Source organism: Babylonia areolata, chromosome 2, assembly GCF_041734735.1.
Source record: "Babylonia areolata isolate BAREFJ2019XMU chromosome 2, ASM4173473v1, whole genome shotgun sequence".
Lineage (NCBI taxonomy): Eukaryota > Metazoa > Mollusca > Gastropoda > Neogastropoda > Buccinidae > Babylonia > Babylonia areolata.
In genome coordinates, this window is record NC_134877.1 from 68,885,232 (window position 1) to 68,909,938 (window position 24,707).

General features: G+C 41.0%; 2 protein-coding genes across 7 annotated transcripts in view; both read left to right on the forward strand.

The window, feature by feature from the left end:
• LOC143276621 (putative transporter HI_0519) overlaps nucleotides 1–10,197 on the forward strand; it is a 33,317-nt gene extending 23,120 nt beyond the window's left edge. For all 6 annotated transcript variants that reach the window (XM_076581260.1, XM_076581268.1, XM_076581237.1 and 3 more), the window contains 7 exons: nucleotides 610–735; nucleotides 2,513–2,643; nucleotides 3,478–3,652; nucleotides 4,597–4,760; nucleotides 6,261–6,378; nucleotides 7,428–7,608; nucleotides 8,167–10,197. In XM_076581260.1, the coding sequence (XP_076437375.1) occupies nucleotides 610–735; nucleotides 2,513–2,643; nucleotides 3,478–3,652; nucleotides 4,597–4,760; nucleotides 6,261–6,378; nucleotides 7,428–7,608; nucleotides 8,167–8,183 (912 nt within the window). In that variant the 3' untranslated portion in view covers nucleotides 8,184–10,197. The remainder of the gene's footprint in view (nucleotides 1–609; nucleotides 736–2,512; nucleotides 2,644–3,477; nucleotides 3,653–4,596; nucleotides 4,761–6,260; nucleotides 6,379–7,427; nucleotides 7,609–8,166) is intronic.
• A 4,579-nt stretch (nucleotides 10,198–14,776) lies between these two features.
• Nucleotides 14,777–20,896, forward strand: LOC143276669 (large ribosomal subunit protein uL24). Its single transcript, XM_076581298.1, has 4 exons — nucleotides 14,777–14,904; nucleotides 15,521–15,707; nucleotides 18,578–18,718; nucleotides 20,737–20,896. Exons 2-4 carry the CDS (start codon nucleotides 15,540–15,542, stop codon nucleotides 20,860–20,862), a joined length of 435 nt encoding a protein of 144 aa, XP_076437413.1. The 5' UTR covers nucleotides 14,777–14,904; nucleotides 15,521–15,539; the 3' UTR covers nucleotides 20,863–20,896.
• The last annotated feature ends 3,811 nt before the right edge of the window (nucleotides 20,897–24,707 follow it).

Genomic DNA, 24,707 nt, shown 5'->3' on the forward strand with positions numbered 1-24,707 from the left:
TGGATGTGGGGTAATGAGAGAGGGTGGCCCTCTGGTGGCAACACCTTCCTGGGACAGGTCTGGATGGGATGGCCGGGGGTTGGGGGTTGGACGGTGTGATATGGGTGTGTGTGTGTGTGTGTGTGTGCGTGCGTGCGTGCGTGTGTGTGTATGTGTGTGTGTGTGTGCGTGTGCGTGCGTGTGTGTGTGTGTGCGTGCGTGCGTGTGTGTGTGTGCATGTATGTGTGTGTGCGTGCGTGTGTGTGTGTGTGTGTGCGTGCGTGTGTGTGTGTGTGTGTGTGTGTGTGTGTGTGTGTGTGTGTGTGTGTGTGTGTGAAGGGAGTGATGATGATATGGGTCTGAGGGTTTGGGGACGGCGGGTTTTATAATGTGCGTTTGATTTGGGGAGGTGAAAGGCGGTGTTACAGTTTGGTAATGGAAAAAATCTCTCTCTCTCTCTCTCTCTCTCTCTCTCTCTCTCTCTCTCTTTCACACACACACACGCGCGCGAACGCACACACACCAAAATAAAGACGTCCCCCATCGAAAAGTACCATAAAATAAATTTTAAAAAAAATTTTTTTAAAAACATCCAAAGACAAAGGGAGACCATTTGGTTGGTGGTTGCAGAGCGAGTCACCCCTGATGATCCGCCCCTTCATCCAGGACATGACGCTGTCAGAGCTGCACGCTGTGCTCACTGGGGGGTTCGCCACCATCGCCGGCTCTGTCATGGCCGCCTACATCCTATACGGCGTGAGTGGGTTAACGATAAGTGGACACGGGGTTCAAAAAGCCAGTGGGTTAAAAAAAATTAATAAATAAATAAATGGACTATGGAGTGAGTGGGTTAAAGTTGAATGGACCACGGCGTTAGTGATTTAAATGGACCTTGGCGTAAATGGGTTAAAAGTTAATGGACCACGGCGTGAGTGAGTTAAAGGTAAATGAACCACGGCGTGAGTGAGTTAAAGTTAAGTAGTCCACGGTGTGAGCTAGTTAAAGTTAAACAGACCACGGTAAAAGTGGATTAAAGTTACTGGAAATACATAGAAGACCTCATCACTGGCAATCCAGGCCAAACTGCACCGAAAAGAAGTTCTGGGGCTTTACTAAAGCAAGAAGGACTGAAGGCTCTGGCATCTCTGCAAACAGAGACCCAGGAAGGCTCACCACTGACTGGAAGGAACAAGCTCATTTCCTAAACAATCAGTTCCAGTCTGTCTTAAGCTGCAAGGAAGACATGGCAGCTGGTGATTTCAAGCAGCAATGTCCCTCACCACCTGGACTACCCGACCACCCCACTTGCAGCGACATCAGCATCACAGAGCAAGGAGTAAGAAAGCTGCTTCTCAAACTCAACTCCAGCAAAGTCTGTGGACCTGATGGCATCACAACCAGGCTCCTGAAGACAGTTCCTGAGGAGATTGCCCCAGCCTTTACTCTGCTCTTCCGCAGTTCCTACAACACCGGAACACTGCTACACGACTGGAAACAGGCTTACATCACACCTGTCTTCAAGAAGGGAGAACGCTAGAGGGCAGAAAAGTATCGTCCCAGTCTCCCTTCCCTTTGTAGCCAGCAAAATGATGGAGCACATAATCACCAGCCACATCATGACGTACCTCGAAAGCAACGGCATCCTCTGCCCAGAACAGCACAGCCTCCGGAGAGGACGATCCTGTGAGACACAGCTGTTCGGCTTCATTGACGAAACCACATTCGAGCTGGAAAGAGGGAACCAAGTGGACAAAATTGTCCTCGATTTCTTCAAGGCCTTTGACAAGGTCAGCCACGCCCTACTTTTTCACAAATTACAGCGCTACGGAATTAGATGTCGGCTCGACACCTGGATTAAGAACTTCCTTGAGGGCAGGCAACAAGCAGTTGTGGTGGAAGGAGTCAGCTTAGAATACATCCCATTCAACTCAGGTGTTTTCCAGGGTTAGTTCCTTGGCCGAGTCTCTTCCTTCTCTACATCAATGACCTCCCAAAGTCCATCAAATCCAAGGCCAGATTATTTGCAGACGACAGTCTATACAACAAAGTAATCAAGAAGAAATCACACCAGTACATACTCCAAGAAGTCTCTGTCTCCCATGTGGGAGAAACAGTTGGCCATGAAATTCCACCTTCAACAGTGCTCCTTCATCTTGAGTGTCAGCCGCAAGAGAAAAATGATTTCACCAAATTACCAACTCCATGGCCATCCACCAGAAAATGTCAACACTATAAAATATCTTGGTGTTAACATTTAAGACGGCCTGCCTGTGATCAGGATCGATGCCCTGTTACGGCATGCTGTTGTCCTTGCGAAAGGCACTTCACTCCGATTTTCCTTACTCCATCCAGGTTGTAAATGAATGCATAGCTTCTGTTTTGGAAGATTAAAATGGCGGAAGGACATGATTGGGCCCCGCCTTCCATTGCCGAGCCCTAGACACAGTGGATATAATACATAGTTTCACTGCCCCGATGGCTGTAAAAGGGTTACCATGGGACTTTTAACGTCTTTTTAACTTGAACCTCTCAGGTTCCCCCTAACCACCTGTTGTCGGCCTCTGTGATGTCGGCGCCGGCCGCTCTGGCCATGTCCAAACTGTTCTACCCGGAGACACAGAAAGTGAAGCACACCAAAGAGGAAGTCTACAACCTGAAGAAAGGGTCAGTGTGTGTGTGTGTGTGTGTGTGTGTGTGTGTGTGTGTGTGTGTGTGTGTGTGTGTGTGTGTTCGTAGCAGCCAATGTCCACACATGTAAGTGTTCGCTACATGAGCGCGCAGAATTTAGCATTCTCGACACACAAATTATTACGTATGTTGAGAATAGATTGTTCCGCCCCTCGCACAAACATGAGCATCATAATACAATCACGATCAGTAAACACGCAGGAAAGCACACGTATGCGCTCACAAACACGTTGCCTGTTACCCTCGTTGATGTATGATGGTCAGTCGTGTCCCCCACAATGACCATCAGAACAGCAGAGGAGGCAACTGCTGTCCCGACTGTCTGGCTTAGAATTTGATTATAGTGGAGAGTGTCTACCCTTTTGTCATGTCATGTCATGTCTTGTCTTGTCACGACGGGCGCAATGGCCGAGTGGTTAAAGCGTTTGACTTTCAATCTGAGGGTCCCGGGTTCGAATCTCGGTAACGGCGCCTGGTGGGTAAAGGGTGGGCATTTTTCCGATCTCCCAGGTCAACATAAGTGCAGACCTGTTTGTGCCTGAACCCCCTTCGTGTGTATACGCAAGCAGAAGAACAAATACGCACGTTAGCGATCCTATAATCCATATCAGTGTTCGGTGGGTTATGAAAACAAGAAACTACCCAGCATGCACACACCCCGAAAACGGAATGTGGCTGCACGATCATACACGTAAACGGTCATACACGTAAAAGCCCACCCGTGTACATACGAGTGAACGTGGGAGTTGCAGCCCACGAACGAAGAAGAAAAAAGAAGTCTTCTCATGTCATGTCTTTCAATCATCACAGGACGGAGCGGAACATCATCGAGGCGGCCTCCAACGGAGCGACCCAGTCCGTCAAACTGGTGGCCAACATCGCCGTCAATCTCATCGCCTTTGTCGCCCTCCTCGATTTCGTCAACTCCACCCTCATCTGGTTTGGCGAGAGGGTGGGCATGCACGACCCGAAGCTGACTTTCCAGGTACCGCTCACTCAGTAGTGCTGGTTTGTTTAACCGGCGGGTTATGGTGAGGGTGGGAGATGGGGGGGGGGGGGGGGGGGGGCGTATGATTTGATTCGATACAATGCGATACAAATCAGTGCAATATAATACAATGCACTACAAATACAGTACGATACGGTACGATATGATACGATACTGACCATACGATACCATACGATACGATATCACTTTATCAAGCGGTCGTAAGGAAACTGGAATTATTGTGTCTGCTCAAACGTAAACAAAAAGAACGACATAAACGCGAATCATATGTTTACAGACATAAACACGCGCTTTTTTTTTATAGCCTTTAAGAATAGTTTGAAAACACGATTCCTCCCTATCTGTCACGACACGCACACACGCTGTGTGTTTGATGAAAAAAAAATTAATTAAAAAAAAAACTGAAGTGATGCATGTCTGTAAGGCTGTCTGTCTGCATGTGTGTTTAACTCTCTGTGTGTATGTTTTTGTCTCAATGTCTGCATTTTAGACAAAATACTTGTCTGTGTGTCAGTGTGTCTGTCTGTCAGTGTCTGCCTGACTGTCTGTTAAGTGTCTGTGTTTGTAGGTAAGTGTATGTGTGTTTCTGTCTGTCTGCCGAGTCTCTGTGTGTGTGTGTGTGTGTGTGTGTGTGTGTGTGTGTGTGTGTTCTTCAATGTAACATCAAATCAGTTAAATATATTTTAGATGAAATGCCTGCCTCTGATTGTGTGTGTGTGTGTGTGTGTGTGTGTGTGTGTGTGTGTGTGTGTGTGTTGTGCGCGCGCGCGTGTGTGTTTGAACCTACGTGCGTGCGTGTTTGCATGTCGAGTCTACTTCTGTAAAAACATCAATTTAACTTTTTTTTAAAAGAAGAAGAATAAAATAATGAAGTAAAAGAAGAAGGAAAAAAACCCACACCTGTGTTCACCTGTTTGCAGCTGATCTGTTCCTACGTGTTCTACCCTCTGTCCTTCCTGATGGGGGTGGATGGGTCAGACGTGTTCAAGCTGGGAGAGCTCATCGGCACCAAGACTTTCCTCAACGAGTTCTACGCCTACACCGAGCTGGCCGTCTACATCAAGAACAGAAAGAATTTTGAGGAGTGCGTGGATAGTTTTTAATCATTTGTCATCAGTACTGAATCACAAAGACTGTGATGGCGGGACTGGGTGGAACAGTGTGATACTGCCAAGTCAAGTGTGTGTGTATGTGTGTGTGTGTGTGTGTGTGTGTGTGTGTGTGTGTGTGCGTGTTGCGTCAACTTGAAGTTATATTATTATGTATATGTTGTCAGTGTCCGTATGCGTGCAGTTTGTGTGTAAGGCGCGTGTGTCTGTGTTTACTTATTTTGCTTATTTATTTTGTTTCGCTTTAGGTTAATGTTTTATACATGGCATACCTATGGTAGGCCTTCAAGGCCTGACAAGCACGTTGAGTTTGCAAACTGATAATTATGCAGCACAGTGAAACTCAGTATCAGTCTGTCCGTCACAGTTTTACCGGCTGAGGAAAGGAAACTTTACGCAGCACAGATCACAGCCAATTTGGGAAGAAGAAAAAAAGATTATTATCCGCGGAAATTTCGAAACGTGACCGCCGTTACCCAGACAGCCCACAGAAGGTCCAGAGACAATGTGGTCCTAGTTATTTTTAAGAATCTGGTCTAAGGGAAGTAATTCATTCAGTGTGTTATTAACAGTTATGTCCCGTTAATGTTGAACGCGCTGAAGTACCACAATCTCAATCCAAAGCATTCCTCTGTTTCTGGGCGGGAGTACGTGTTGATGTGCAATCATAATGGAAAATTGTGTACAGACTGCGGCAATGTAGACATCTGTGTTGATGTGCAATCATAATGGAAAATTGTGTACAGACTGCGGCAATGTAGACATCTGTGTTGATGTGCAATCATAATGGAAAATTGTGTACAGACTGCGGCAATGTAAACATCTGTGTTGATGTGCAATCATAATGGAAAATGGTGTAGCCTACAGACTGCGGCAATGTAGACATCTGTGTTGATGTGCAATCATAATGGAAAATTGTGTACAGACTGCGGCAATGTAGACATCTGTGTTGATGTGCAATCATAATGGAAAATTGTGTACAGACTGCGGCAATGTAGACATCTGTGTTGATGTGGGCGTTAACAGTCATAAAGATTGCAACAGTTCATGGACATGCTAATACGGAAGTAAAATGAGTATGTGTGTTCGAGTGTACTCGCGCTTTAACAATAAATTCTAAAGATATTTGGAGGGGGGGGGGGGGTTGTTGTTGTTGTTTTAGGGGTTATCTTTATTTTCTCTCACTCACTCTCTCTCTCTGTCTCTCTCTGTCTCTCTGTCTGTCTCTCTATCTCTCTGTCTGTTTCACACACACACACACACACACACACACACACACACACACACACACACACACACACATTTATTTATATGTACATCCTGGTCTGAATGCCAGAAACACAGTGACGTTTTTTTTAAAGTTTTTCTTTGTTGTGTTTTGTTTCTGTTTTTTTAAGCCTGCCATGCCCATTATTGCCACATTAAGCTTTTAAGTGTTTAACCTTATGCTCACAATTCCGCGCTCTTGATTTCAGCTACCAAATGAATTATACATTGGGGCTTCCTACACACCCAACTGGGTACTGGGAGTACCTTGGGGATGACATCTACCTGAAGGACATCAAGATGACTTTGATCGGGGGACTCATGTCGGTCAGTTACTGTATACTGTGTGTTATTCTTGTCTTTATTTATTTTGTTAATCGGACTGGATACAAAGTCGCCTTGTACGTTGGTTGGTTTCGTTCTTGCTTATGTTTTTGTGGCGTGTATGAGGTAGGGGGAAATGGAAGTCAATCCTCTCCTTTAACTAACCTTTCCTGTCGGGCACCATGCGCACCTTGGTGGAGCGAGATAATTGAGGGAGATGCCGGCCTTTCCCAAGGAAACATGCCGACACGTGGCTTAGATCCTGATTGTACGTGTGTGTGTCAGTGTGTATGTGTGTGTGTGTGTGTGTGTGTGTGTGTGTGTTTAGTGTGTGTGGGTGTGTGTGTGTGTTTATTTCGGTTTTGTCGTTGTTGTTCAGTGTTGTTGTTTTAATATCTGTCATCTAATATGTTTGTTCATGGATACGTCACTTCCAGCTCTATTCATGTAACGTAATTTTGGAAGGCCACATGCCGTATACAAGAGACCTCCATCCCCTGTTCTGTGCTTTAGACATAGATGCTCCCGCATCGTTGGACGTATGAGACAGTCAGTGCGCTCCATAGTCCACGGTCCTCTGCCAGTTTGCTGGTGTCACCCCATTCTCTCTCGATCTCCCTCTCTCTCTCTCTCTCTCTCTCTCTCTCTCTCTCTCTCTCTCTCTCTCTCAACTCTTTGCTGCCAGTTCAGTCATCGTGGTAGGGCTTCTTGCCTTGTTATCCTGTGCCCTTGCCTCTATCTGGCCCACCTCTGAACTACAAATATTCATCGCTCGGTGAGCTGGACCCTTCCAGGTAGCGGCCTAAGTTCTATTCACCTGGGGGGGGGGCGGTTGCACAACAGGCAGTTAGCTGCCAAACTGCTACGCAAAATCGTTAACTCACAGGTAGTTATCTGTCAGCTGAGGCGCGCCACTATAACTACGTTGCATATCATCCTTTGAAATTAACTGGCAGCTAGTTTCCCTTCAAGGTAGTGCCGTCAGCAGGCAGCTAATCCATCGGTGACTGGCTGTGACATCAACCATGTCTGCTGTCATGTGTGTGTGACAGGAGAGGTCAGTGGTGATCGCCACCTACGCGCTGTGCGGCTTCTCCAACCTGACCTCCATGGGGCTGATGCTGGGTGCCCTGGGAGGCATGGCCCCCTCCCGCCGTTCCGACATCTCCGGCCTTGTCTTCCGCGCCATGATCGCCGGCAACGTCGCCTGTTTCATGACCGCCTGCATCGCTGGTGAGGAGGCCGGGAGATGAGGGTGTACAACAATAATGATGATGATGACAACCATCATTATCATACTCATAGTGTTCATAATATATGAAATGATGATGATGATAACAGCAATATTGATAATGATAATAATCAGTAAAATAATGACATGACGATAATAATAATAATAATAATAATAATGATAAATGTGATGATGATAATGATGATGATGGTACTACTACTACTAATAACAACAACAACAATAGTAATGATAATAATAAGAAGAATGATAATGATAATAATGACATTACAAATCAAACGCCTTCATACCAGTCATTCACGCGTATGCGCAGAATATGTGTATACACACATACGCATACACATACTCTCTCTCTCTCTCTCTCTCTCTCTCTCTCTCTCTCTTTCACGCACACACACACACACACACACACACACACACACACACACACACACTATCCAAATAAAAACCAATTGTCGCTGAATTATTCATTGCGTTCGTTTAATACTCTAGTTCACATAGTTCGCTTTTAAAGAAAAATCTTTTCTATTCTTGATGTGCAGGTTTGCTATCAACCTAGAGCCGCGTCAGTCCAGCAGTAAGAGCACAGCAGAAGAGAGGACGCTGTATATTCTGTCACCTGTGGTCCCGTGCACAATGCGGACTGTCCGAACTCTCTTTTGCCTCTTGGTCGTCTCTGATGGAAGGCAGGCATTCTGTTTGATTCGTGACCTGTCACACACATACTGGTGGTTGTAGACACCTAGTCAAAGTATTAATGTTCACATTTGAAGGTTATTTATAATATATATATATATATATACATATATATATATATATATATACATATATAAGATAGGTGATGATGGGGGTTGTGTGATGAATTGGAGAGGTGGAGTGGGGGGGAGAGAAGGAGGGCGAGAGAACAGAATATGTGCAGAGTGGAATCCAAGATGAACATAAGAAATAAATAGAAGTAAAATTAATGAAAGTTACTGTATGGATTTCATGAAAGGGGAGGGGGTGGGGGAGGGCGGGGATGGGGGGTCGTTCGATTTAACCTGAAAAAAACACACAAAAAACAACAAAGGATAATGAATGTAATATTTAAAAAAAAATCAGAGACATCAACAGTCCCAGTGATTGTAGATGACACACTTAAATGTAAGTAATACATGAAGCTGTGTTGTCTTTTCGGGTTGTGTCTATATTTGACAGTTTGATCATTTTTGACAGTGATATAGTCGTCGGTTTGCCTTTTTCGAGTTGTGTTCCAATTACACCCAGGCCTGTTGTGACTGTTCGCCTGTATCTTATAGTTGGCAATGGTGCATTGGCCTGTTTTGATCTTTGACAATGGTGATATTGCTGGGTTCCGGGTTCACTCTGTAGGCCTATTCCTGCGCATCCAAGTTTTGTTGTTGTTGTTTATTTCTTCATTGTTGTTTTTCAGTGACGATTTTTTTTTTTCATTGCATGTATGGCCATATTGTTAGTGTTCTTTCTCCTTCTCTGTCTGTCCATCTGCTTTCTGTCTTTGTCTGCCGCTCTCTCTCTCTCTCTCTCTCTCTCTCTCTCTCTCTCTCTCTCTCTCTCTCTCTCTCTCTCTCTCTCGTTTTCATTCTCCCAATCACAAATATTACAAACTTACAATGACCTCAGTTTATACTTCTTTTTTTTCCTCGTGGGCCACTTTATTGTATTTCTGGCCCTGTCTTTGTGTATGTGTGCGTAAAATACGCGTGTGTATGAGTGCATGTGCACCTGTGTGTGTATGTATATGTGTTTTGATGAAAGAACATTTGAAGGGATGTGTGCGTGACTGATTCGTTGATTAAATGATTCAACGAACGAAAGAATAAATGAAAGAATAAATCTGGAATCAATGTGACGAATGATTATATTTTTTTAAACAGTTATTTTCGTGGTAATACAATGAAGCATGTGTATAACTGTACACCCGCATTTGTGTGAGTGAGTAAGTGGTTTTTTGGTTGGTTGGTTGTGTGTGTGTGTGTGTGTGTGTGTGTGTGTGTGTGTGTGTGTGTGTGTGTGTGTTGTTGGTTTGTTGGTTTATTTTTGTTGTTGTTGTTGTTGTTGTTGTTTGTCTTTCCTTTAGTGTGTGTGTGTGTGTGTGTGTGTGTGTGTGTGTGTGGGTGCCCACATGTGCATGCAGGTTAGTGTTTATTGTGTACATATACAACTGCATTTGAATAAAACCTAAAAGCTAACACCTGTATTGGTAAGCAGAGGTTGATCATTGATTTCATCATTATCATTATCACAGAAATAACTTACAGCCGTGCTTTTGTTTGTAGAAAGAGGAACTGAAGAGAGAGAGGGTGTGGGAAGAGAGAGAGAGAGAGAGAGAGAGAGAGAGAGAGAGAGAGAGAGTTTGAAACTTATTTCTGCATCTAAAATGCTCATGCATTTGCTTGGGATGTGTGTGTGTGCGTGTGTGTGTGCGTGTGTGTGTGTGTGTGTGTGTGTGTGTTTGCCGGTGTGTGCCTGATTCCTCGCTAAGGTATCAGCCGATTTTATATATATATATATATATATATATATATATATATATATATATATATATATATATATATAGTTTCAACAAAATGTTACAGGTTGTCAAACTCTGATGATCGGCCAAATTTTCAACGTCATAAAATCCAAATATTGTTTATGTAAATGTTAATCTCGGACATCGTATGGCGAATTACTATAACTTGATGGACGGAACTGCCAACACTTTCATCCTGAACTCGAAGCTTTTCCCATCTCCCATCAGTATCTCATGAGCAGGTGCCACGGTCAGGTCACAAATCCTTTTTATGTATAAACGCATGCAAAACAATATGAAATCAGTGCGCTAAAAATACCGAAATACGCTTTAGTGTTTTGTTATTGAAATACGAAAATACCAACATGTGGGTATACCACACACGCGGATGTCAAAACAGCGAGACAAAACTGAAGCGATCATAAACATGGGAGATCACTCGTAGAAATAAGGGAAGAAATCGACCACAGAAAGGGAGCGACTTGACCTCAACAGTGAATGCCAACAGGTCTGTAAGTTTTCTGTCTTCCAACAGGAGAGGTGAGATTCACAACCCAAGAAAACAGTAGGAGAAGAATGCGGTAGATGTTCTGATGCAACATCACGTTGGTATACAGGTATTCAAAATCACTGGCAGAAACTAATGTTATAGAAGATCACTAGTTTGGTCGGAGGAATTCTAAGATTTTACACAGTTTCTAGCGTATCTTAGAATGAAAAACAATAATAGATGTATATTTTTTTAAATACCTTGTTCTTGTTCTTAATTACATGCCGGCACCATCAACAAAAGACGTCCTCTGCGACATCTATATCGAGTCTCACCCGTCCATACGATCTTGACGAAGGCCAAGTGTCACCAGGTTATGGGAATCTTCAATTGCGTATCATGAAGTATTTGTGTGGATAATCATACTGTGATGTAAATACTTTATTCTGCAGAATGATGTACGTTACAACAACACTCGGGAATCAAACGTTAAAAAGCACAGTTATATATTATTTCACCTATGTCTTGTACATGTTCGTATCAATATTAAGTTTTGAATTTTTGTACTGAAATCAAATAAATCCTGCATGTATTTTGATGTGTTTTACCAAGAATACGTGAGTGTGTGCCAGTGTGTGTGTGTGTGTGTGTGTGTGTGTTTGTGTGTGTGTGTGTGTGTGTGTGTGCGCGCGCGCGTGCTGTGTTTGTGTGTGTGCCACGGTGTCTGTCTGTCTGTCTGCCTCAATGTTTCTGTTACTCTGTGTGTGTATGACACTATGTGTGTGTGTGACTCTGTGTGTGTGTGTGTGTGTGTGTGTGCGTGCGTGCGTGCGCGCGCTCGCACGTCAATATGTAACCACTAGAAATATGACAATCTAGAGATTACCTCATTGCCATGAACAAATGTATATATGCTTTTCACACACACACACACACACACACACACACACACACACACACACACCTTTCCATGGCCCTTGTAAAATCTAAGATAGCCTATGCACAAGAAATATTTTTCAGTGCACCTAAATATCTATTTCAAAAGATTCAAAGTGTAGATTGTAAGGCTATCAAAATTGCCATCGGAGTGCCATCTCATACATCCAACCAGGAAACATACAAAACAGCCGGAATTCTTCCCGTAAATGAACATCGTAAGTTTACAACAGCAAAATTCGCTGTGAGATACACTTCAATGACACAAAATTTCAATGCTGATAAACTGACAGTAAGATCTGACATTGATTTTCCTAAAAGAGCTAAAGCCATTTCATCACAAGAAACAGTTCCAACTTTAAAGTTGAAAAATATTACTTTATTGGAAAACATCTTTCCATATTCACGGCTGAGCTAATTGCTAATATACAAGCTCTGAACTACTTAGTGGGCCATCAAATAGTTTTCTCGAAAATAGCATTCTTTGTTGATTCCAGATCAGTACTTTATGCTCTAGAATTATTTAGCCTTGAGACAAGACCTGGCTTAGTTATTGAGGCAAATCATTTGGTACATTGTTTGAAGATTAAAGGGACTGAGGTCAGTTTTTGTTGGGTGCCTTCTCATGTGGGCATTCTTGGCAATGACACTGCTGAAAAACAGCTAAAAGAGGAGCACAAGATTTACACAAATCAACAAAAATACATGTCCGTCTTTCGGCCGTACTTTGTTAGAACTTGAAAAATCAGCATGGGGTCGATTTCATAACCGATGGAAGGAAAAGTTTTTAAAACGTAAAGGGACATTATTCCCCGATAATATTATTAAAGAAAAGATACTGAATCTATCAGCTTGCTATACAAGATTAATAACCTCTACTTTCTTCCGTATAAAACTTGATGCGCTGAAGACAAAGTATAGTCAAAATGTTATATGCATCTGTGGTAAGCAGTTCAGCTTGCATCATTGTTTCACTGTCACCAGTTACGTACATTCTTGCCCAAGTATTCAAAGAGAATAACTATTCTGCAGATGATTTTTCGAAAGTTATTTCTGACGAGGTTCTTATAGTCAAAATTTCACAGGCATTAGTTCATAGCCCTATTTCTATATTCCTTTAATGTACTTCAGAATTGTGTTAATGGTTACTGATTATTATTATCATTATTGAATTGTTACCATAATGATTTTCATAAGAGGCAAATCATTTCTCTAATCTGCAGATGGAATATGAATTGTTTTTGGACAAAATATGTCAGAAATGTTTCTTGCATCTGTGGTGCTCACATACAGCCGATCATATACCAGCTTGCGATATGTTAAAAGCGCATGCATACACAGTGATTCCCCCCCCCCTCCCCGCCCCCCCCCCCCCCCCCCCCCCCCCCCCCGCCAACCCCCTCCTCCCACTCGATTTTTTTCCTACCCTCGTCTAATATAACTTACAGTGAAAAGACGTTAAACTAAAGAACGAACGAAGGAACACACACACACACACACACACACACACACACACGCACACACACACGCACGCACACATACGCACGCACACACACACACACCACTGACGCACACACACACACACACACACACACAGGTTGCCACTGACTGGCCGCGAGAGGGATGGGAAAAGATCTCTGATGCCAGTCTAGCGTGTTCCTCAGTCTATTGTATTTGGAAAAGCCCAGAGAGACTCTGTTCGGTTTTGAAGAAATATGCGCAATGTTGGTTTGGAAATGATGCCAACATTCCTTTGATTTGCAAAGCATTGTGCTCTACCTTTCATGCTAGACTTAGGGCAGGTCCCTCTCTCTACTTTTATTTCTTTGGGGTGATTGATGGTGTGATGGCCTTGTGTGTGGTGATGTACCTGTTCTTTTTGGTATTTTATTACTCTTCTCAGTGAGGATTTCCGATTTTCCAAGATGTAGGCCACTCGTTGCGTTACCAGCAAGTCTGTCAGGTCGCTCATTTCCCCGGCTTGACACCTGCATGTCCCGGGCAGTATGACCGTGTAAGTTTTTTAATCTCAGTGAAAGTTGCGCATTGCTTCATGCCACTCTGGCCTTTCCAGTTCCACTTTCAGTTTTCTGTATGAGGTTCATTGAGTCCGTTAGAATCATGGCATGTTGGTTTCCAGGCATATGGATAGATGATAGCCACTGGAGAGCATGTGTCACAGCTTCAGCTTCCATCATTAGGCTGAAGGTTGTGACTCTGTAGGCAGCATTCTCTTCCCTAATTGTTTTTCAGTCCATTTTGTTTCGCAGTGAATCCCCAGCCGTATCACGAGGTTGGTATTTGGTGACTGAGCCATCTGTGTATAATTATGATGATGTCCACAGCCTTCTTTACTGTTTTCTTCTATGAGTAGCTTCACTTCTGCATCAGTTCTGCCCTCTGGCCATTCCCGACGATGTCTTCCTAGAGCCCGGTGGGTGAAATGGCTGTGTTGAATAGATGATTGAGGTTTTCTCGGGGTTTTCCTCCCATTCTTTTGTTGTTGTTTCTTTCGGGGTTTTCCTCCCATTTCTTTTTGTATACGATAATATTGACAATGACAATGAGTTTATTCCCATTAACTCGGCTTTTGACTCGGAGTCATTGAGACTCAGTGACTGAAACCCCCAGTGAAGGAACATGACAATAACAGGATGACGACCACAGAGGATGAGCGAAGATTTTTTTTTTTTTTAAAGGGGGGGGGGGGGGGGGGAAGATATAATGACAAATGGGGGGGGGGGGGGGGAATAAAATAAAATAAAATAAAAGGCCAAGTGTAATCATCAGTCTGATACAATGCAATGAGAATAACGAAAGCAATACTCCACTATAGGCAAATGATTTGATCACAACTTAAATTTACAATAATTGTGAGTGAAGTGACATGTTCGGCTCTGTATCTGACTCGTTGAACCTGAAATGGGAACTGAGGGGTTAGCTTGAGCATAGCAATAACAATGGCATTGTGTAACAAAAAAAATACACAATAATTTGTTATTTTAGCACCCATTTCCGAGCAATACTGAAATTGGTTTACATATTCAGGAGAGAAAAAAAATATAACAAATATGATCATGCAGTTACAAATGAATATGTACGGGATGCAGTGTTAAAGTTAAAACATGTCATTATTCTAATTCCAATTCAGCTAGCAGAGTGAAGGCATAAGTGGTAAAGAATCCACACTGTGACCCACTTCAAGCCAGAAACATTTTAAACAGGGGCTAGGGGGAGACCACTCTGGTAGTACACTCTATCATCAGCTCTTTTGTGACACAAACGTGGAGTTTCCTTTTCCGGTAAGACTGCGAATAGCAGGTGAGTGTTGTTGTTAGTGGCAAGTTTATCTTACTTCATCTTCGTTTTATATTTTCTTTATACAACATCTTTATTCCAAAACATAGTCATACTCTATTACTTTCAAATTGTATATACTCAAGATACGTTTCCTCTTGACGGTATTTATGAAATGATATATTTTCTTCCACAACCCAATGATCGCTAAACAGTAACTCGTGGAGTCTTTCTCAGCTTTATCATGATGTTCGCTCTTGGAACGCAAGCGAATATTTTACGTTTTTCGTTGGCATAAAGATCGCGTTTACTTTGCCTTTTGCATTCTTTCTTCTCTTTATAGGCTTTCAATAAATGTATTATCGATCACTTCCGAGGTTAGCCATTGTCAATAAATTTGGGTGATGCTGTCGCTAGTTTACACGTGAATTGTAACATTCCGTTAAGTAGGAAGGAATCGTTTGCAGTATACATTTGACGTTCAAGAGGTTTATGTTGTTCTGCAGTTTTAAAGTAACGAATTATTACAGCACAGTCGTATCAGACTAGTATGTTTATACATTAGTTGATACCTCTCTCCCCTTCCCCTAATTTTCTGTTGTTCGAACACTGTCTTAACTGTTTCTCCTTTTTTTTTCAGAACTATAAAGACCAGCAAGATGAAGTTCAACAAAATGGTCACCTCTGACAGAGGTAAAAACCGTAAGAGGCATTTCAATGCTCCAAGCCACATGAGGAGGAAGATCATGAGTTCCCCTCTTTCCAAGGAACTGCGTCAAAAGTACAACTGCCGCAGCATGCCCATCAGGAAGGATGATGAAGTCCAGGTATGTAGTGTTACATTCAGTTTGTATTTTGGACATAAAACATCATAGGATAAGCATTATTTCATTGGCAATTGGAGAAAAGGGGTTTGCCCCAGATATTTATTATTGATAATGAGAGTGTATCTGACAAAAGAACAAGCAAATGATGTCACGTGCAGTGGATTGTGGGATCGTTCACCATTCTGGTAACATTAAACATGTAAACAAACTTGCACATCTGCAATAGTAAGCATTGTCCAAGCTTTCAGAGCTATGAGTCCACTGATGTCTTACGAATTACAACAACGCTTCGCATGGTGGAAGAATTTAAAAATAATGTGAAAAAGGAATTCTCCTGATTCTCTAAGTGGAAAGAAATGAAAGCATGTAGAAGTCACAAGAAGATGATATCGAGCTAAGATAGCAGCGATCACACGCAAAACCATCATCATATTTGAGATGGTTTCCGTGATAGTTCAAGACACTGTCAGTGAGATATTTAACAGGGTTTACATTTTCCTCTATTGTACCTATCAGTGTGTGAATTTTGAACTAGAATAAATGATTTTCAGATCAAATCTCTCTCTCTCTCTCTCTCTCTCTCTCTCTTTGGAAATAAATGGGTTTTTTTATGTTTGATTTCTTAAAATAAAATACAAAAAAATCCAGTAATCAAAATGTTTCAAATCTTTTTTTCTTTTTTTTTTTCTTTTTTTTTTTACCTTTTTTTTTATGGACTATATGTCGCCATGGTGTGAGACACATACAGTTTGTAATTTTCAAACATACTTATTCCATTTTAACCATGAGAGTTACAACCATACTGATGAAAAACATGCAACACAGATACAAGTGGGCGGGCAAGTAATATGCAAGTAATGTGAAATAAGACATGAAAAAGTAGAACATGAGCCTGAGGCCCATGATGTTAAACCGGAAATGGCAAAAGGAAAAAGATAGTGCATCAGGAGCTTATGCTCTTGAGGATGCAAGAACTGACTGCCAGAACATTCAGCAGTTGATGGGATGAGGAAAGAAATGAACAGGCATATATGAAAACAGAAACTTGAGAACAGTTACAGAAGAAAGAAATTAGCTCAATGTTGTATGGTCAAATATGTAATGAACTGACAACAAGCATTATTTGTGTAATCATGAAAATGATGTTGCATTGTGGAAAACAACCATGCCTTTTAGACACGTTCTCATAGGGAGTGAAGTAATAACACAATTTATGTTTGATCCAGTTAAAGACAACAAGACCACTGCTATTATAGTAACAGACATTAGCATGTTGACAGAGCTAGACTGAGTGTCTAAAATAGAAAACTATTTATTATGTTTGTCCCGCACAATGTCAAAATGGTCGTTTTTCTAATACCTTTGTGAAAATATGCTAAGACTGTGTCACAAATGCAGATAATGTTTATAGATATATATATATGTGGGAAGTAAAATCTGTCAGATTGCTAGATCAAGCAGACAAAAGTAAACAGATCAGTTGCATAAAGGCAAAATAGTAGATACAATCTTAAATGAATCACACTGCAGATGAACAGACTTGACAGTACGAGGCCAGCAGGATTACAAACATAATTCATTCTGTCAGGTTTTTAGGAATCATCGAGTAAGATGGTAATCATGTGACTGGTCTTTTCCCCGAGCTTTACAGCTGCTTCACATTTAAATCTTTATAATAATTCCCCCACTAGGAGTTCAGATCTCAGCCAACCCAGCCATGTGGTAACCGTGGATATCATTATTGTCTGATTTATCCATTACTGCACATGGCAAAAGTGGTTTCTTATTTAGCCTTTAGAGCGCATAACTTGCATGCGCACACACACACGCAGATGCATATCCACAGACCCTCAGAAAACACAAATACATAAGTTTGGTGTCATATACTGTCCATAAGATTAATCAGTTTCTATTCTCATCATCATCATTGATTTAATCACAGACAGAATGATTCTGATGTCCATGCTATTATCAGTAATGTTTATGATGACATGGAACAGTGACAGCTGACAATTGCAATACACACACACACACACACACACACACACACACTTCTGACTGGCACAGTAATAGATATGCTGACACATGCTCATATCTTTACATGTGACAATACATAAAAACAAAGAGCAGAATTATTTTTCAGTGCAGCATTTTCCTCCCTATGGCTATTTATTGACTTACTCTTGAATTAGAAAAATAAAAACAAAACAAAATCATTTTTATTTTTTACATGATTTTGATCAAAGTAAGTCCGCCAAGTACAATCACCACCAGGGATCATGTAAGTCTTACAGGCAGCACACAAAGAACCTTAGAGGGAGTCTCCAAGAGAATGGTTGCTGAAGGGACAAGTGGCATTTGGAGAAGACTGAGGCAGGAGTGAGAAATCTAGTTTAATTCTTGGTCTTACGTTTGCCCTGACTGTATTATCGTAGATCTTGTACCCAGCTCTCAGTGTACTGCATGTGCACTTCTGGACTTTCAGTGAAGCACTTGAACTGCTCAAATGTGTAAACACTCAAGCCGAACACACGATTGCGATGGAATGCGACTCATTCTCGTTTCATTGAATCACATGGATCAAAACCAAATAATGCACTCGATCTAGTGGTGGTCATATTTCTGTATTGGCACCCACGTTAAGTCATCCCCCGTTTTACTTTGTTTCAGTATAAAAATGTACACTGCAGTAAAGCAGATTTTATCGCAAACTTTTCAGTATTATAAAAACCAGTCAATCCCATCTGTGTGCTTGGGTTTGTGTAAAGTGTTTTTGGTGTGTGCATGTATGTCTTTTTTTCTTTCTATTTTTCATTGAATAATTTCTTAGCTTTTAGAATAAAGACTTACTCCTTGTCTGTACATTACAGGTGGTGCGGGGTCACTTCAAGGGACAGCAAGTAGGCAAAGTTGTGCAGGTGTACCGCAAGAAGTTTGTTGTGCACATTGAGCGCATCCAGCGAGAGAAGGCCAACGGTGCCACCGTGTATGTTGGCATCCATCCATCAAAGGTGAGTTATGTTTGATGGTGATCTGTTGAGTTGCTCAAAAATAACTTGGTATCTGAAAAAGGAGGATATTTCCAGAAATTTGGATAGAAGAACTGTGATCAAATTTCCAATAATTTTTGTACATTAACTAATAAAAGGCGATGCTTTCTTTTTGGTTCGTTGAGTGCATTATAAGTTTTAGTGTCAACTTGTTTCTGTGCGCACATCAGATGTTTAATTAATTCAGTTTGGTTAGGCATGATCTTAAACAGTTTGGTTACATAATTCAACCTTCGCTGTACTTTAACCAGTTGTGTGCTGAGTAGTATAGATGAAAATTTACCCATGCTGCTCACATCCCATGTCATTGTGCCATAGGTGATTATTAACCTGATGTGCTTATGTTGAAAAAATTAAATGGTATACTTTATAGGTGAAAAATCATCAGTGACTCACTCAATGAAACTCTCACAGCTAAAATTGTGGGTATAAATTACACATTTACTGTTGTCTCATTGAAGTCAAGCTCACATTTGTATAAATGCCATTTATAACAGAAGTCGATCCATACATGGCTAGTGTTGTTACCTCTGAAAAGCAAATCACACACTTGGAAGCACACACACAAACATGCATGCACGCATCGATAGTTTACACATAAGAGATGGTGGATGCTATCACTATTCCTTTCAAGACCCGATGGCTGTGGGTTCATCTGCTTGACCCTCTGTTCATTCAGCAAAAGCTGCAAACATTTGCCACTTTGTGCACAATATACTTTGTAGCGATCGTTCTGAAATGAAGTCATTTGATGATGCTCCAGCACCAGGCACTGCAGTTCAAGTCAGTTCATTTAATTTAGATCCGGGATCTATAGCCAAATTAGCAAGAGGTACACACACACACACACACAGAGATAAAGCTGAATTGCTTGCACACGTACACACACACATTCCTCACTTGGAAAAGAATACACATGCATGCACTTGCACGCATAAACTCACACACAACTTGCTTTGAAATTTAATAATACAAATGCATACATACCATTCAACAATTTAAGATCCTTAAAAATTTCATGGGTATGTTGTTTTTCAGTTTATGTATGTCAAATTATAGATATACTGGTTACCAGATCAGTGATTCACCATGTTCCTTGTTGAAACAAACATTTTCATGGAATTGTATACATTTGATTGCTGGAGACTGTAGAGCCTTCCATCTTCATGCCTCCCCGATCCCCAGTCCCTCCTTCACTACAGCAGGGCTCTGCCCATGTTCGCCGCCAAGACCCCAACTTTACAGTTGTGTTTTGTTTTTTAATTTTCTGCCAGTTGCACCAATGTAGTCGCGTATGAATTGGCCAGCTTTGATCCACATGGCTAGTTACACCCACCACCACTGCCCTTCTCTTTCTCTCTCTTTATTCTTCCCATCCCTTTACCTCATCCTCCACTTTGTCTCCTCCGCTCCTCTTTCTCCCCGATCATAAGAAGTCCATGATTATTTTGTATTATTCAGTTTTGGTTTTTTGATACTTTTTGACTTTCTTTTTTCTGTTTTAGGTCTGTTGTCATTTTGTTGTTTTGAGGGCATTGTGAAAACCTTTTGTTGTTGCTTATCCTTTTGCTCTTAATAACATGTTTAATTACACATACTTAACCATGACCCACTAGTGCAGACTCCGACAGGGGTCTGACATTCCTGTCCTGTGCAAACTACTATCCGCCTGTGAGGAGAAAACGAAAGTAGCTACGGCTGATACCTTCCTACCTCCTCACACCCTGCCCCCATATCCCTTCCTCGCATTTTATCCTGTGCAACAATATTGCTCGTAAGCAGTGATCTGGAATTATTAGTTTATAACGCAATGTCAATACTGCTATCAGAAGATATGTTGGCACTTCTGACAGATTTGTACCTGATGCTTTCTTTTTCATAGCTTGTTTCTGATGGTCATCTGCTGCTTTGCAGAATGTTATCTCTGTGGAACAGGGAGGAGTATTTCATTCTTTTTTCTTTCTGCTTTTCTGTTCCAGTGCTTGGTGGTAAAATTGAAGATGGACAAGGACAGAAAAAGAATCTTGGAGCGCAAGGCTATGTCCCGTGTGAAGGCCATGGCAGACAAGGGCAAATACACTGAGGAAACCATGGAAACATCATAGACTGTTCTGGGTGAAATAAATGCTTGTGGCTGAATTACCCTTGTTGGTATTATGCTTGTTGGTTTGAGTGTGGTAGGAAAATGAATGGTTTTTGTACACAAGTGATACTAATTTTGAAAAGTATACAATCAGAGACATGTTGAGGCTTGGTCAGGAAATCTGGATAAGAATTTGTGCACAGTTTGCAACTGTTAAAATAGTGTCCTCCGTGCTTCTGAGGTGGATGATTCCAGTGGTTCAAGTGGAAATGTATTCAATTGTGAGGTTATTCAAATGGGAGGCACAATTGGACTCTGACCAATTGAACATCAGTTTTAGGGTTGTCAGTAACTTAGGGAAGGCCACATTTTACATTCCACTTCACATCCAACAACCTTTGTTACCTCAGTCTGCCTGTCTATCCCTTTTACATTGCATTACTGAACACTTTACAGAAACTTGTGCTTAATTTTTAGAAATGGGTCTTGGCAAAACCTGAATGCTGCCTCAAACTTGAAGGCCTCTCGCCACACATAAACAAAACTGAAATGTCTAGCTTGCTATCCACACACATTGAAAAATCTCTTGATTTGTCAGGAAGTATGTATGAACCTTTTGATGATACTGGCAACTCTCTGCGGGCTGAATACTTGGCATAAAGACGGGGAATTGGGTGAGGATTATGACTGCAAGAAGTTTGAGTAAATTGTGGAAAGAACACTCCGAGTACACAATCATTCAAACCAACCAACAATGTTACACCTAAACATTTTGTTTGAAAATTGATATGTATAGTTTATTGTTCTATTTGTAGAAGCACAAGCGTTTCTATGGCACCAAATAAAACTCATCAAAAACTTGCAAACAAAATACAAGCAAAGAAAACGTTCCAGTAAGTTATCCCAAAAAATCTTTTCACTCAATATAATCACAATCTCTCGATTTTGTATTCTTGTTTGCCTTGCAACAACAAAACATCCACCTCCTAAATTTAGACACAAAATTTCATTTGTATATATAAATATTTATACAGTTATTGAATAACTGGTGTGATACACCTGAATTGTTTGGGCTCCCTGGTTAACAACCTTCACTGGCTGTCGCTTTTGACTACACACAGCTCATGTGGGTCGTCCATGACCCATACCACTGTCGCTTTTGACTACACACGGAAGCTCATGTGGCTTGTCCACGACCCATACCACTGTCGCTTTTGACTACACACGGAAGCTCATGTGGGTCGTCCACAACCCATACCTTTCAAAGAGACAAAAACCTGAATGTTCCTCCAAAGCTTATAACAAAATATAGGAAAGGAAAACGTATCGTAACAACTGATTACACACACATGCGCTTGCACACGCAGACTCGCACAAACACATCCGCTCAGAAAAAACACATGCTCACACGTTCACACACGCTCAAACACAACTGATCACACACACAAATGCATAACACCACATGCACATACAAACCCTACTTATGCACACACACACAGAGACAGACTGAGACAGAGAGAGAGAGATGACTCGTAGCATCCTACACACGCACAGAGATATTCAGTCACACAGATACATGCTGTTGGAGAAAGGGATGCAAGGGGGTTATAGCTGAAGACCGGCGAGGGGGGGGTAAGGGAGAGTAGTGAGGCTATTGAAAGTATAACTTCTTTATTTTCCTTCACTAATTGCAAATTAAACCACCTGAAATCGCTATTTAAAAGGTATGGGTCGTGCATGACCCACACGAGCTATCAAGGGGTGACCACGTTTTTTCCTATTTAAAAAGCAGGGGTCATACATGACCCACACAAGCGTCCGTCTGTGTGTAGTTAAAACGCCACCTTTAATTACTAATTAATGAATTTTTTTTTCCTTTTTTGGCAAAAGTTGGCCTTTTAGGTGTAGGAAGCATTTCTGAAATTTTATAGAAAAATATTAAGAATTGGCGGAGATTTTTGCGTTTTTGTACCCTTCTGGGTCGTGTACAACCCATGATAGCCAGTGAAGGTTAATGTAACAGTTCTCAATATATTTTCATCCATCAGATCAACATACCAAAATCAGATCAAGATAACGTAAGCACTCAAGTGTTACAATATCTCAAAACATCTGTTACTCCTTTCTCAATAGGTGCAGTGAAGACATGTGAACACAATTACATAATTCATTCTGAGAAAACTCTCTCCAATATCACATTGTTTCCTCCAGAGAGAAGCAATTCCAAGAGGCAGTCCATCTTTGTGTAATGTTATCCAATGGTCTGTCTCTGTTCACAAACACTTCACAAAGTGGAGGCAGTCCATCTTTGTGTAATGGTATCCAATGGTCTGTCTCTGTTCACAAACACTTAACAAAGTGGAGCTTTACACTTGTACAGCAGATCTAAACACAAACCAAAAGCAGTTTCCAAATTAAAAGATTCTCTCCTTTTTCTGTTGAAAATTTGAATATAACTTGTTGATAACACCTAAATATATATTCAAAATAGAACCTGTAATGATAAATCTACTCTACCAACATAAGCTTGTTCTAAAAAAATCATTTTTTCCAGGTATCAAACGTGGCAGTACTACAAGTCAACTTCAATGTTTAATGTTTCAAAATCTCTCTTAAATTCGTTAAATTGCTACGACAATCAAAGAAGGCAACAAGACTGAAAACCAATTGCAGTTCAATAGCCTATAACTAAATATACTAGTATTTTGGGGTTTTTTTTTTCCCCCAATGAACTAAAAAATATATAATATAAAATTAAAATTAAACAGCAATTCACAGTCATATCTTTTTGTTTAAAAAAAATTAAACCACACAATTGTCATTTCTATGAACTTCCAAACTTGTTTACACCGATTCTTCTAGCCACTGCCATAATGAAAAACACAACTCGAGGGGAACATGTGGAAAAAAAAACAAACACTACATGGGAGTAAGGAAGCAAAATATTGAGCATAGACGGCACTGTCTAATCACAGTCAGAACCAATATAAAAAAAATCACAGTCAAAATATATACAACTAATAATGGGGAGAAAAACACCTTTCTGATTATTGAAAAAGTAAATATGTTTAACACTTCTTGATTGGATATGCGCACAGACAAAAATTATCAAAATCAAATGAGTTGGTCAATAATTGCATGTTTTGGTTGAGTCACAGAACATTTTCAAAAGAATAAACATGGGAGGTCAAAAACATTTACAATGTTTCATTCTCTACACAAACCATACATTTTTTTTTAATCCCAAAAAACGGGAAGTCCAAAGATTAGAAAGATACACAACTCTGTTTTCACAACTTTATGTTTTGATAGGTGGTTGCCAACACTAAAGATGGTGCTTGCATCACATCCTTAGTAGTTACAGTGAATGTAAATTTCAATCGCGTTCCATCACAAAATGCTTCAGTATTTTATGATGGGCATGACTGTGCACTGACTGGGCACTGGCCTTTCACTCTTGGGAGTACTTGGTTCCAATCCTGGCTGCAGCATTTGGTGGGTCAAGTGTGTAGAGTTATTGGTGAACATAAATGTGAGGATTACTTTTTTTTTTTTTTTTTTAATCCTGACTGCTAATCAAATTGAAATATCCTTCTTTCATAGTCTGTTCCAACTTCTCACCAGTTTCCATTTCGTCTCCTCACCCAGTATCTGGGAGCGACAATGAAAAGGTACTGTGAAGATACCATTGCCTGACTTGAAGAAAAAGAAAGAAAAAAAGCAGGAGTGAAAGGAAACCAAAACAATGAATCATTCCATATGTATTTCAAAAACAGGGGGATGAAAGACAAAATTAAATGACTCCACATATTTCCCTAATCCACCACAGACCACACCATGACCTGCCCAAAAATAGGAGGAAAGTCT